At 42.7% G+C, this 13,093-nt stretch overlaps 1 protein-coding gene across 1 annotated transcript in view; it reads right to left on the minus strand.

The window, feature by feature from the left end:
* The window catches only part of LOC139554944 (thrombospondin type-1 domain-containing protein 7A-like), a 158,925-nt gene that overhangs the window by 30,288 nt on the left and 115,544 nt on the right, over positions 1-13,093 (minus strand). The window contains exons 12-14 of the mRNA XM_071368254.1: positions 11,986-12,180; positions 3,539-3,805; positions 214-392 (exon numbers count right to left, since the gene is read on the minus strand). Coding sequence (XP_071224355.1) covers positions 214-392; positions 3,539-3,805; positions 11,986-12,180 — 641 coding nt within the window. The remainder of the gene's footprint in view (positions 1-213; positions 393-3,538; positions 3,806-11,985; positions 12,181-13,093) is intronic.

Raw genomic sequence — 13,093 nt, forward strand, 5'->3', positions numbered from 1 at the left:
CTTGTTCTTAACTGACTTGCCTAGTTAAATAAAATATATAAAATATCCCTTACTCTTTACCCCCTAGACACTAAGTTGTGTAGATCTGAGTAGATTTGATTGGTTTAAGCAATATGGTACAAATCTGTCCAATCTTCTCAGATCTCCGCAAGTGTCTAAGGGTTAGGGGTTGTTTCTAGACAGAGCCAAGAGTGATGAACATCCCCCAATCACCTGGTTGACGTGGTCGAGTTTGGGGCACGGTCTACCACCGTTGTAAGGCTTCTCCCTCAGCCACTTGGAACGCACTTTGACCCCGCTGCCGCAAGACTTGCTGCATCGTGACCAGTTGGACCACTCACTGAGTTTACAGTCAGACGGACAGGGGATGATGCAAGCCTCCTCAATATACCCTTAAACCAGAAAGAGAGACAACTAGGCTTCAGTATAGTTTCATCATCTGACAGCATCTGTATCAGTTTACACAGTTAGTGATGCATCAAGCTACTGTATTCAGTTATACAACATACTGTGAAATTGGGTTGCAAAATTTAAACTGTAAAATATCTAACTGAACAGCACCTGGAGTAAATCCAACATTCCTACTAATGAAAAGCTACAGAGAGGATTATAAAGAACTGAGATGGCAGCGCAGGGCAACACACAACACTGTTTACTGGAGCTTGGCAAATACAATGAAACAAGAGAGCAGCAGCCTGTTGTGTGATTTAGGAGGCTGTTGTTTTCTGTGTTTCACAGAGAGAGAGGGAGAGAGAGAGGGAGAGAGAGTGACACACACAGACACACAGAGACACACAGATACAAAGAGAATGGCGAGAGCGAGAGACAGACAGAGACACACAGAGAACAACAGAGACACACAGACAGAGAGAATGGCGAGAGCAAGAGAGAGCAAGTGAAAGAGAGGGAGAGAGAGAGAGAGAGAGAGAGAGAGAGAGAGAGAGAGAGAGAGAGAGAGAGAGAGAGAGAGAGAGGTCATGATTTTTTGGTTTTTGGCAGGAGTGCCTCTCTCTCGGCTTGTTATTTCTGTTTATCTGCGCGAGGGTGGATTACTGAGCCTCATTTGTCCACTGAAAGAGTAGGGAGGTCATTGCTCTTAGCTGAAGCTAGTTCACAACACAGGAACCTGCAAGGATCCACAGTAATGGAAAATACATTAACATATTATGAATGAGGAATTTTAATGTTCAAGTTTGAGTTATTATTTCTTAGATTCTTTTACATCTGGTAAATGTATGATTCTGAACTTTCTGACATAAGATGAGATCAGAAGGACAAACACAGTCTATTTTTCCCTCTAGGCCATTTTAATGTAATTTATTCATTTTATTTTTTTATATTTTTATTTAATATATTTAAATGATAATAATAATTAGAGTAATATTCCAATAAAAAAATCCAATAAAATAATGTAATCCATAGCATGTGTGGGAGCCAATCAGGTAGCTTGATTGTGTTACAATAACAGTAACTCCTGTATAGCCATTGCATCATCACTGATCTCCTATGGTTCCTTAAGCTTGAAAAAATGCCACCCTAATCCTTCATAGTGTGACGTGTAGGGCACTTGGGCAGTGGTGTTTGAGAGGTAGACATACAGTACAATAGCAGCAGCTAGTGTCTAACAATTGCTTGTGACATCTCATCACGTCGCTGCTCTACACTATCAACCACACCACAGGCCCCATACTGCAAGTGAAGCTATGATTCATAAATGCATGGGTTTTTACAGAGAACAAACACTGAAGCCCACTCACTGCTCTAAGCACTTGGTGTAGTGTTACGTCTAACATGGGTTAACATGGAAGAGACAATAGCACTGTGATTCCTAACTTTCTTCTCAGCGTTGGTTCGAAGGCGATACTACTGTGTATTCCTGAACGCGAATACAGCTTGTTGGGACGAAAGCAGCTCTGATGCTCTACATCTGCATTGGTTGCTGTTTGGGGTTTTAGGCTGGGTTTCTGTATAAGCACTTTGTTACATCTGCTGATTTAAAAAGGGCTTTATAAATACATTTGATTGATTTAAATGTGATTAATGTTCCTTTGACAGATTTGGGCTAAGGGCAGAGCAACTGCATCCAGCTGAGCAGGCCCTTCCTCTTCGTTATCACATCGATTTGTTCTCTATTGAATTTACAATCAGTGGATGCTGAAACGGACACAGTGAGATGAGTGTTTGCTCTGCACTCTCAACCTGACATCAGATTGGGTGGAATGGAGCCACATCGGGAGAACACATATGTAAATGGTGGAATGGAGCCACATCGGGAGAACACATATGTAAATAGTGGAATGGAGCCACATCAGGAGAACACATATGTAAATAGTGGAATGGAGCCACATCAGGAGAACACATATGTAAATAGTGGAATGGAGCCACATCAGGAGAACACATATGTAAATGGTGGAATGGAGCCACATCAGGAGAACACATATGTAAATGGTGGAATGGAGCCACATCAGGAGAACACATATGTAAATGGTGGAATGGAGCCACATCAGGAGAACACATATGTAAATGGTGGAATGGAGCCACATCAGGAGAACACATATGTAAATGGTGGAATGGAGCCACATCGGGAGAACACATATGTAAATGGTGGAATGGAGCCACATCAGGAGAACACATATGTAAATGGTGGAATGGAGCCACATCAGGAGAACACATATGTAAATGGTGGAATGGAGCCACATCAGGAGAACACATATGTAAATGGTGGAATGGAGCCACATCGGGAGAACACATATGTAAATGGTGGAATGGAGCCACATCGGGAGAACACATATGTAAATGGTGGAATGGAGCCACATCAGGAGAACACATATGTAAATGGTGGAATGGAGCCACATCAGGAGAACACATATGTAAATGGTGGAATGGAGCCACATCAGGAGAACACATATGTAAATGGTGGAATGGAGCCACATCAGGAGAACACATATGTAAATGGTGGAATGGAGCCACATCAGGAGAACACATATGTAAATGGTGGAATGGAGCCACATCAGGAGAACACATATGTAAATGGTGGAATGGAGCCACATCAGGAGAACACATATGTAAATGGTGGAATAAATACTTTCTTAATGGAGAAAACAAGGGAACAACATTATCGAAATGTATTCAATAATGGGCTGAAACAAATTGATGAGAAATCCAAAGACCAAAGACAAAGCATTTTCAATTGCCTTATCTTGCATTTCTCCTCACTCGTTTTCTGTTTTCTGTAACAGGAACTGGCCTGTTCTGTGTATGATGATGTCATATCACTGAGCTTGCCTTTAAATGGAGATACAGACACCCTGTATGAATCACAGTGGCTATGTTTAATGCACACAGCTTCAAGGGAGTTGATGAGAGATGGAAGAGAGACTGGATTTTTCAGACACTTTTTGTGACTCCCCGTGGCTGTTGCACCGTGACAAAGGTACTGTAGACGTACCATCATAACATCATCATACATAACAAGGTGACGTCCTCCTTATAGACATGAACAATAATTGTATGTTGGTGAGAGGCCTGTAAGACTCACCGTGGCTGTTGCACCGTGACGTCTCCACCAGTCTGTTGTCCTGGTCGTAACACACCATGGCCTGGTAGCGGTAGCCCTGGCCACACTCCTTGATGTCCCCCTGGATCTTCATGCCCGGCTGGCCCTCCACGCGCCCACCCTCAGGCAGGATGCAGTCCGACCAGTTCCCCACGGGCTGGGCGTTGTACTTATTACAGGGGCAGTACTGGATCTCACTGAGGGGGTACACCTGGTTGTTCTTACACTGGTCTCGCTTTTTGCTCTTCCCTGAGAAGAGAGAAGGGAGAAAGGTAGGACAGGCAGCCTGGCTGTGTCTAACTCATACAACCCGAACGGCAATCACTTCGATTGGTAATAGCCAAACCGGTAAATACCCATACCCAATGGCAAGTATTGAAAGAAACGTTGTAACAAGCCGGTATCCTGGATCCAGATAAAGGATATACATGATCATATATATATTTACTCAACATCCACTAACTTGGACCAGGTGAAAATGGGGGGGGGTTCGATAAAAGTCACTTTTAGCAACGTGAGCTTTTCCTGAAGAATCTCAGGGTCCTACAGGCGTATCCTATATAATCCTTTATGCCATACATTCAACTGACCTCCAGGCATACTATGGAGGGCACTTAGACTGTTGACTGACCAAATAAGATTTGTGACACTCTGGCATCTGACTATGCAGTGATACTGTCTCACTCGCACTGGAACCTTAACGTCAAAGTCATGTCAAGTACTTCAGTCTCTTTAGGTAGCAAGCTGCACTTAACAGATCTCTAGGACCAGAGGAAATAAGATCTAATCCTCATACTAACCTGAACCATTAGGGGGATGAAATAAATAAACATGTGAGCCTGTATCAGTATTTAGGGAAGACTTCTTCTGAACTTGCAAACTGTGGCCAAAGGCTCTAGTCACATTGTGTCCCTACACAGACAAAAAGGACTAAGTTAGTTAGTTTACTGTACTTGTAGACCTAATACAGTCCACTAAGAGACAATGAGAACTAACCGCAGGGGTTCCAGGATTTCCTACATCAACATAGCGAACTGCTTCAGAGACTGACAGTTTGGGGATATAATCAAATCAAGCTGTATTTATTCAGACATGGAATGCAATGCATTCTAATAAAAACAATACAAATAAAACCTGAAATATTTACTACACAACAAACATAAGATTAAAAAAAAAGAAAGAATGACAAAAATGAAAACTAAAAAGCACCCTAAGGAAAGCTTAAAAGATGCGTTTTAAGAACTATTCCACAGTCCTCCGGTCATAATAACCAACAGAGGACATGGAAATCAGATTATATCCCAGAGAAATAGAAGTGCAGTGAATGTAAGTAACCAAATTATGTTCCTTTAACTGTTAGCTCCGAGGGTATTGTCTTTAATAACCATATGCCCCAGTGGCGGTTGGTGACGTTTAAGAGGAGGGAGGATGCATATTTTTTTTATGAGTATGGCCTTATTTCTATTATACAATATTAGATGACTGTCATTCATATTCCATTCACCCAGGTCAATGTAACATTGGTAGGTTTAGGCTACTACATGATACTCTAATTTTCCCTATACCCATCATGAGGTTGCTACAACCTAGCCTATGAATGAAAGTTTACAACGTAGGTGTATAGGTCATGATCAAGGTGACAGACAGTGACACATTCAATACGTCTTGCACACTCTTGCCTGCATCTAGCTGATATAGGGTGTAATCATTAGTCCAACAGTTGCAAATGAGAGTTTCTATTGGACAAATTAATGTATGTTTATCCCTGTTTCGTTCCGTTTGCCTCTGTTTAAGAAAGTATAAGTTTAATATGCAGGCTGTCGGTCTAGCCACCCGACAACCTGTCCGCTCAGCCCTATCCCCTCCTCCCTTCTCCGGAGCATCTCTGGGGACCTTCTCCCATTTCTCACTTCCCTCCAACTCATTCCAGACCACTGGCTGCATCCCCTCTGACTTCAAAATGTCCCAAGTCGCTCCCCTCCTCAAGATACCAACACTCGACTCATCTGCCGTCAAAAACTATAGACCTGTATCCCTTTTCTTTTCTTTCCAAAACACTTGATCAACTCTCTCATCTCTCTCAGAACGATCTTCTTGAGCCTAATCAGTCAAGACGGATCACTCAACTGCGATTGTGTCACGGAGGCACTCCACATTGCCAGAGCTCTATTCTCTACCTTCTAGATCTATTCACTGCCTTCTACCCTGTGAACCATCATATACTCCTCTCCACCCTCTCAGGGCTGGGTGTGTCAGGCTCTGCACCCTCTTTGATTGCATCCTACTTGGGAGGCCGCTCCAAACAGGTGACATGGAGAGGATCTATTATCTGCACCACGTACTCACTACTGGTGTCCCACAGGGCTCGGTTCTAGACCCTCTCCTTTTCGCTCTATAGACCAAGTCTCTCAGCTCCGTCATATCCTCTCATGGTCTCTCCTATCATTGCTGTGCAGATGACACTCAATTACTTTTCTCCTTCTGATACCCATTTTGTGACATGCATCTCTGTGTGCCTGACAGATATCTCAGCTTCCGGGGGAAGGCCTGCTCGCTGAAAGACCTCTCCATCACGATTGACAACTCCACAGTGTCGCCCTCCGAGAGTACAAAGAGCCGTGACCCTGTCGTTCTCTTCAAACAAAGCAGTGACTCCTTCAGGTTCATTATGTACAACATCCGTAGAGTACGACCCTACCTCACACAGGAAGCGGCACAGGACCTAATCCAGGCGCTTGTCATCTCCCATCTGGACTATTGCAACTCTCTGTTGGCTAGACTTCCTGCTTGTGCAATAAAACCCCTGTAACTTATCCAGAACGCTGCAGCCCACCTGGTTTTCAACCTTCCCACGTTATCCCATCTCACTCCACTTCTCGCACACTCCACTGACTTCCAGACGAAGCTCGCATCCACTACAAGACCATGGTGCTTGCCTACGGAGCAGCAAGAGGAACTGCCCCTCCTACCTTCAGGCTATGTTCAAACCCTACACCCCAACCCGAGCACTCCATTCTGCCACCTCTGGTCTCTTTGCCATCCCATAGAGTGAAGGGCCCAGTCCAAGCTCTCTATCCTGGCACCTCAATGTTGGAACTAGCTTTGCTCTGAAGCTAGGACAGCAGAGTCCCTGCCCATCGTGCAAAAGCACCAGAAACCCTTAAAGTATCTTAAATAAACGGGCCCCGGGCCCCGGTGGCTCGGGCCCCGGTGGCAATAAATTAATAAAATCAAACACTTACCATGACTTGGAAGAGTTCCAGTGTTGGACAGCCATAGTGAGCTAGGTAACATAGCATCCCTCTATGTTTAAGCCGGGTGTTTGAATAGGCTAAACTATCTAGCAGGATTCGCTAGCTAAGTGAAAGTGAAAGTGAAAAAATAAATACTACGAAATATAGCTAGCTCTCTCTCTCGCTTCTCCTTCATTTTTAAAGAAAGGAATTTGTTCAAAACAATTGTCTTTCTCTCTGAGTCAACTAATCACCGCATTTTATTCACTGTAGTGCTAGCTATCTGTAGCTTATGCTTTCAGTACTAGATTCCTTCTCCGTTACTTTGATTGGGTGGACAACATTTCAGTTCATACTGCAAGAGCTCTTATAGGTTAGAGGACATCCTCCGGGTTGTCATAATTACTGTGTAAGTCTATGGAAGGGTGAGAACCATGAGCCTCCTAGGTTTTTTATTGAAGTCAATGTACCCAGAGGAGGACGGAAACCAGCTGTCCTCCGGCTACACCATGGTGCTACCCTACAGAGTGCTGTTGGGGCTGTTGAGGCTATGACCTTCATTGCAAAACAGTGTGCTTAATTCAGTTATTTGGTGACGTGAATAGATTTAGTATATATTTTTTTATGTTTCACTATTTTTATTTTCATGAAATTCACTGAGGAGGATTGTTTATCCCTTCATCCTCTGGGGACATCCACATATAATTGAATTCCACAGTTTGCACTGAAACTGTCTGCTTTAGGAAGAAGCCCACTGTGGGCAGCCCACTCAGTACCATTGATTTAAATGTACATGTCTACCTCAGATCAGCCTCTCGGAATAGCACAAAAATAATAATAAAGCAACCCAGAAGAGGACAAAAATAGCCTATAGTAACATATGTAGCATAATAAACAAGGTTCATGAAATTGACAACTTATTAACATCAGAAAATATTAATATTCTGTGCATCTCTTAAACACACATAGATAATTCCTATGATGATGCAGTAGTACCTAGCGTATACAATGTTATAGAATACAGTATATAGTAAAGATAGAAATGCAAATGGAGGAGGTGTTGCTATGTAGGTCCAGAGTCATATTCCTGTTAGGCTGAGAGAGGATCTCATGTCAGACGATGTAGAAGTAATATAGGCTACAGGTTCATCTGCCTCACCTAAAGCCTATTCTCATAGGAAGTTCATATAGACCAACAAGTGCTAAAACTCAGTATTTGGACTATGAATGCTGGATAATGTATGTGATATCAACAGAGAAGTATATTTTCTGGGTGACCTAAATATTGACTGGTTGTAATCAAGCTGACCACTCAAAAATACGCTCCAAGCTGTAACCGATGCCTGCAATCTGGTTCAGGTTATCAGTCAACCTACCAGGGTATTTACAAACAGAACAGGAACTAAATCATCCACGTGTATTGATCACATCTTTACTAATTCTGCAGAAATCTGCTCTAAAGTAGTATCCACACCCATCGGATGTAGTGATCATAATAGACAAAAAAATTAAAACAAAGTTACAAAGACTGGACCTAAAATTGTGTATAAGCAATCATACAAGAGTTTTTGCAGTGATTCCTATTTCGAAGATATGAAAAATATTTGTTGGTCTGATGTATGTTGAGGAACAATCTCACGCCGCATTTGAAGCACTTATGAAACTGCTTCTTCCGGTTACTGATAGGCATGTGCCCATCAAGAAACTGACTGTTAAAACTGCTAAATCCCCATGGATAGATGATGAATTTAAAAACGGTATGGCTGAGAGGGATGAGGCAAAGGGAAGAGCAAATAAGTCTGAAACACAGCAAACTGGCAAACATACTGTAAATTGAGAAATCACATAACTAACAAAAAGAAGAAGAAACTATACTATGGAATGAAGATAAATTATACAAAGAATTAAAGTAAAAAGCTTTGGAGTACTTTATATGACATTCTAGGCCAAAAAGCTCCATCCTTCATTAAGCAGATGGCTGTTTCATCACAAAACCCGTTGATATTGCCAACCACTTTTTTGTTGACAAGATTAGCAAACTTAGGCATGACATGCAAACAACAAATGCTGAGCCTTCATATTCATGCATAATGGACCAAGTAATGAAAGACAAACACTGAAGTGTAGAGTTCTGCAAAGTGTGTGTGGAAGAGGTGAAATATGAATAATTAAGAACAAACCACCTGGTACCGACAACCTGGATTGTAAATTGCTAAAGTTGGTAGTGGAATACATTGCCACTCCTGTTTGCCACATCTTCAATTTAAGGCTAGAAGACTGTGTTCCCTCAGACATGGAGGGAGGGAAAGGTCATTCCACTAGCCAGGAACAGCAGAGCACCCTTAATGGTTCAAACAGCCGACCAATCAGCCTGTTACAAGTGCTTAGCAAACTTTAGGAAAAAATGGTGCTTGATCAAATATAAAGTTATTTTACAGAAAACTAACAACAGACTTTCAGCATGCTTATAGAGAAGGACACTTTTGATGTCATTGATCATAACCTATTGCTGAAAAAATGTAGGTGTTATGAATTTGCATCCTCTGTCTTATTATGGATTGAGAGTTACCTGTCATATAGAACAGATGGTTTTCGTTTATGGAAGTCTCTCTAATACAAATTCCGTTGAGTGTGGTGTACCGCAGGGCAGCCAGCTAGGGCCATTATATTTTTCTGTTTTTACTCATGACCTTCCATTGATCTTGAATAAAGCCTGTGTGTCTATGTACACTGACAACTCAACAGTACACGTCGGCTGCAACAATAAAATAACTAACTGACACCCTTAACATAGAGCTCCAGTTAGTTTTAGAGTGGGTAACTAGCAATAGGCTGGTGCTAAATATTTCAAAAACTAAAATCATCGTTTTTGGGACAAATCACTCACTCAACACTAAATGTCATTTAGATCTATTAGTGAATAATGTGGCGATTGAGCAAGCTGAGGAGACTAAACTGATGGGTGTAACCAAAGCTGGCATGGTCAAAACATATAGACTCAATGGTTGCTAAAATGGGATGAGGTCTGTCCATGATAGGGCGTTGCTCTGCCTTCTTGACATCTCAGTTGACCAGACAGGACCTACAGGCCCTAGTTTTGTTGCACCTGGACTACTGCCCAGCTGTGTGGTCAGGTGCGGCAAAGAGGAACATACGTAAATTGCAGTTGGTCCAGAACAAAGCCGCACATACTGTATTGCACTTAGATATACACGGAGGGAGATGTCAGTAACATACATGTCAGTCTCTCCTGGCTCAACACTGAGGAGTGATTGACTGCATCACTCCTGGTCTTTGTGCGAGGTGTTGATGTGTTGAAGGTACCCAACTGACAGTTCAAGCAGTTGGCACACAGTTCGGACACTCATTGGTACCACAAAATATTATTATGTATTATGTATTTTACCTATGTGTGTATGTACTGACATGTAAGCAATGTGTGACAATTTACATTTACTGTATGTATTTCTGTCCTTGAGCTGTTCTTGTTTATTAATGTTCTGTGTCATGTCACGTGTCATGTTCTGTGTGGACCCCAGGAAGAGTAGTTGCTGCTTTCGCAGCGGGTAATGGGGATCCTAGTAAAATACCAAATACAAAGTTAGTTAGTTTAGTGTACTTGTCCGGCCTACTCCAGTACACACAGAGACAAAGAGGACTACGCTAGTTAGTTTACTGTACTTGTACAGCCTACTCCAGTCCACTCAGAGACAAAGAGGACTACGTTAGTTAGTTTACTGTACTTGTACAGCCTACTCCAGTCCACTCAGAGACAAAGAGGACTACGTTAGTTAGTTTACTGTACTTGTACAGCCTACTCCAGTCCACTCAGAGACAAAGAGGACTACGTTAGTTAGTTTACTGTACTTGTACAGCCTACTCCAGTCCACACAGAGACAAAGAGGACTACGTTAGTTAGTTTACTGTACTTGTACAGCCTACTCCAGTCCACTCAGAGACAAAGAGGACTACGTTAGTTAGTTTACTGTACTTGTACGGCCTACTCCAGTCCACTCAGAGACAAAGAGGACTACGTTAGTTAGTTTACTGTACTTGTACAGCCTACTCCAGTACACTCAGAGACAAAGAGGACTACGTTAGTTAGTTTACTGTACTTGTACAGCCTACTCCAGTCCACTCAGAGACAAAGAGGACTACGTTAGTTAGTTTACTGTACTTGTACAGCCTACTCCAGTCCACTCAGAGACAAAGAGGACTACGCTAGTTAGTTTACTGTACTTGTACAGCCTACTCCAGTCCACTCAGAGACAAAGAGGACTACGTTAGTTAGTTTACTGTACTTGTACGGCCTACTCCAGTCCACTCAGAGACAAAGAGGACTACGTTAGTTAGTTTAGTGTACTTGTACAGCCTACTCCAGTCCACTCAGAGACAAAGAGGACTACGTTAGTTAGTTTACTGTACTTGTACAGCCTACTCCAGTCCACTCAGAGACAAAGAGGACTACGTTAGTTAGTTTACTGTACTTGTACAGCCTACTCCAGTCCACTCAGAGACAAAGAGGACTACGTTAGTTAGTTTAGTGTACTTGTCCGGCCTACTCCAGTCCACTCAGAGACAAAGAGGACTACGTTAGTTAGTTTACTGTACTTGTACGGCCTACTCCAGTCCACTCAGAGACAAAGAGGACTACGTTAGTTAGTTTACTGTACTTGTACAGCCTACTCCAGTCCACTCAGAGACAAAGAGGACTACGTTAGTTAGTTTACTGTACTTGTACAGCCTACTCCAGTCCACTCAGAGACAAAGAGGACTACGTTAGTTAGTTTACTGTACTTGTACAGCCTACTCCAGTCCACTCAGAGACAAAGAGGACTACGTTAGTTAGTTTACTGTATTTGTACAGCCTACTCCAGTCCACTCAGAGACCAAGAGGACTACGTTAGTTAGTTTACTGTACTTGTACAGCCTACTCCAGTCCACTCAGAGACAAAGAGGACTACGTTAGTTAGTTTACTGTACTTGTACAGCCTACTCCAGTCCACTCAGAGACCAAGAGGACTACGTTAGTTAGTTTACTGTACTTGTACAGCCTACTCCAGTCCACTCAGAGACAAAGAGGACTACGTTAGTTAGTTTACTGTACTTGTACAGCCTACTCCAGTCCACTCAGAGACCAAGAGGACTACGTTAGTTAGTTTACTGTACTTGTACGGCCTACTCCAGTCCACTCACCCACTAGCATCCTCTTGCGGGTCTTGACGCCCACACAGTCCTGTGTACAGGAAGAGAACTTGGACCAGGCGGTTAGCTGGCAGTCATCCTGGCATGGGAGCTGGCAGAGCTGGGTTAGAGAGGGCATGGAGCTGGCAAACTTCAGACATGCTCCCATGTCCGCTTGACCCCCATCCTGCTTCCAGCATGAGACAGCTATAGAAAGAAAGAAACAAAGAAACAAAGAAAGAAAAAGAAAGAAAGAAAAAGGAAGGAAGTGGTGGTTGCTATGGTGTGAGGCAATAAGCTTTGGTACACACGTTGGACACTTTTCATTAGGGGAGACTCACAATCTCATTTGGTTAATGCCCTTTGGCTGCATTTGGAGCTAAACACGAGAGTCCCATCACAAGCGATCAAGACCTGACTGTGTTTAAAGTGATGATTAACCTACAGTACTGTCACTCTGGGATCTGGAATGACTCATTGCTAGTTGGTATGACTCACTACATTGCATTCCAAATTGCACCCTATTACCTGTCGTGATCTAGTCAAGATTAGTGCACTACATAGGGAATAGACTTAGATTTCATACGCACTCTCTGTCTCCTGTTCGCTCAGTTAATAACACACACAGAGGCGAGAACAGCATTAAGTGATGAAACTGAACGTAGTCTAATGTCTATTGACTTTCCCACCCAAACAGACCCGACTAGATATCATTGAATGAGGAGGAGCCAGAGCTCTGTATTGAATTGTCTCTCCCCCCGTGTCAATGTCTACACAGATACCATTACAGGTAATGTGGCCTAATGTGGAGTGTGAAGAAGGAGGTTGAAAAGGTGCTCGTCATCTGATCAGATAATGGTCTTCTACTCCAAGATGCTACTAGAGGTCTGGTGCAAGGAGTGGAAGAAGAACTCTATGCTCTCAATTCACTGACTGACACCATTTTGTAAATCGAAGACAGATAGATGCATTGTTGCCACTCTCTGTCATGCTTCGTCAAGTTCAACACAAAGCAATCCACCAGAATTAACATTTTGTGTTTAAACCTTACTGTAACTAATTCATGCCTGGTACAGCTATAGGGAAGCGTTTTGGGGGAACGATTTGGTTATTTAACCAC

The sequence above is a fragment of the Salvelinus alpinus genome, chromosome 26, assembly GCF_045679555.1.
Source record: "Salvelinus alpinus chromosome 26, SLU_Salpinus.1, whole genome shotgun sequence".
Classification (NCBI taxonomy): Eukaryota; Metazoa; Chordata; class Actinopteri; order Salmoniformes; family Salmonidae; genus Salvelinus; species Salvelinus alpinus.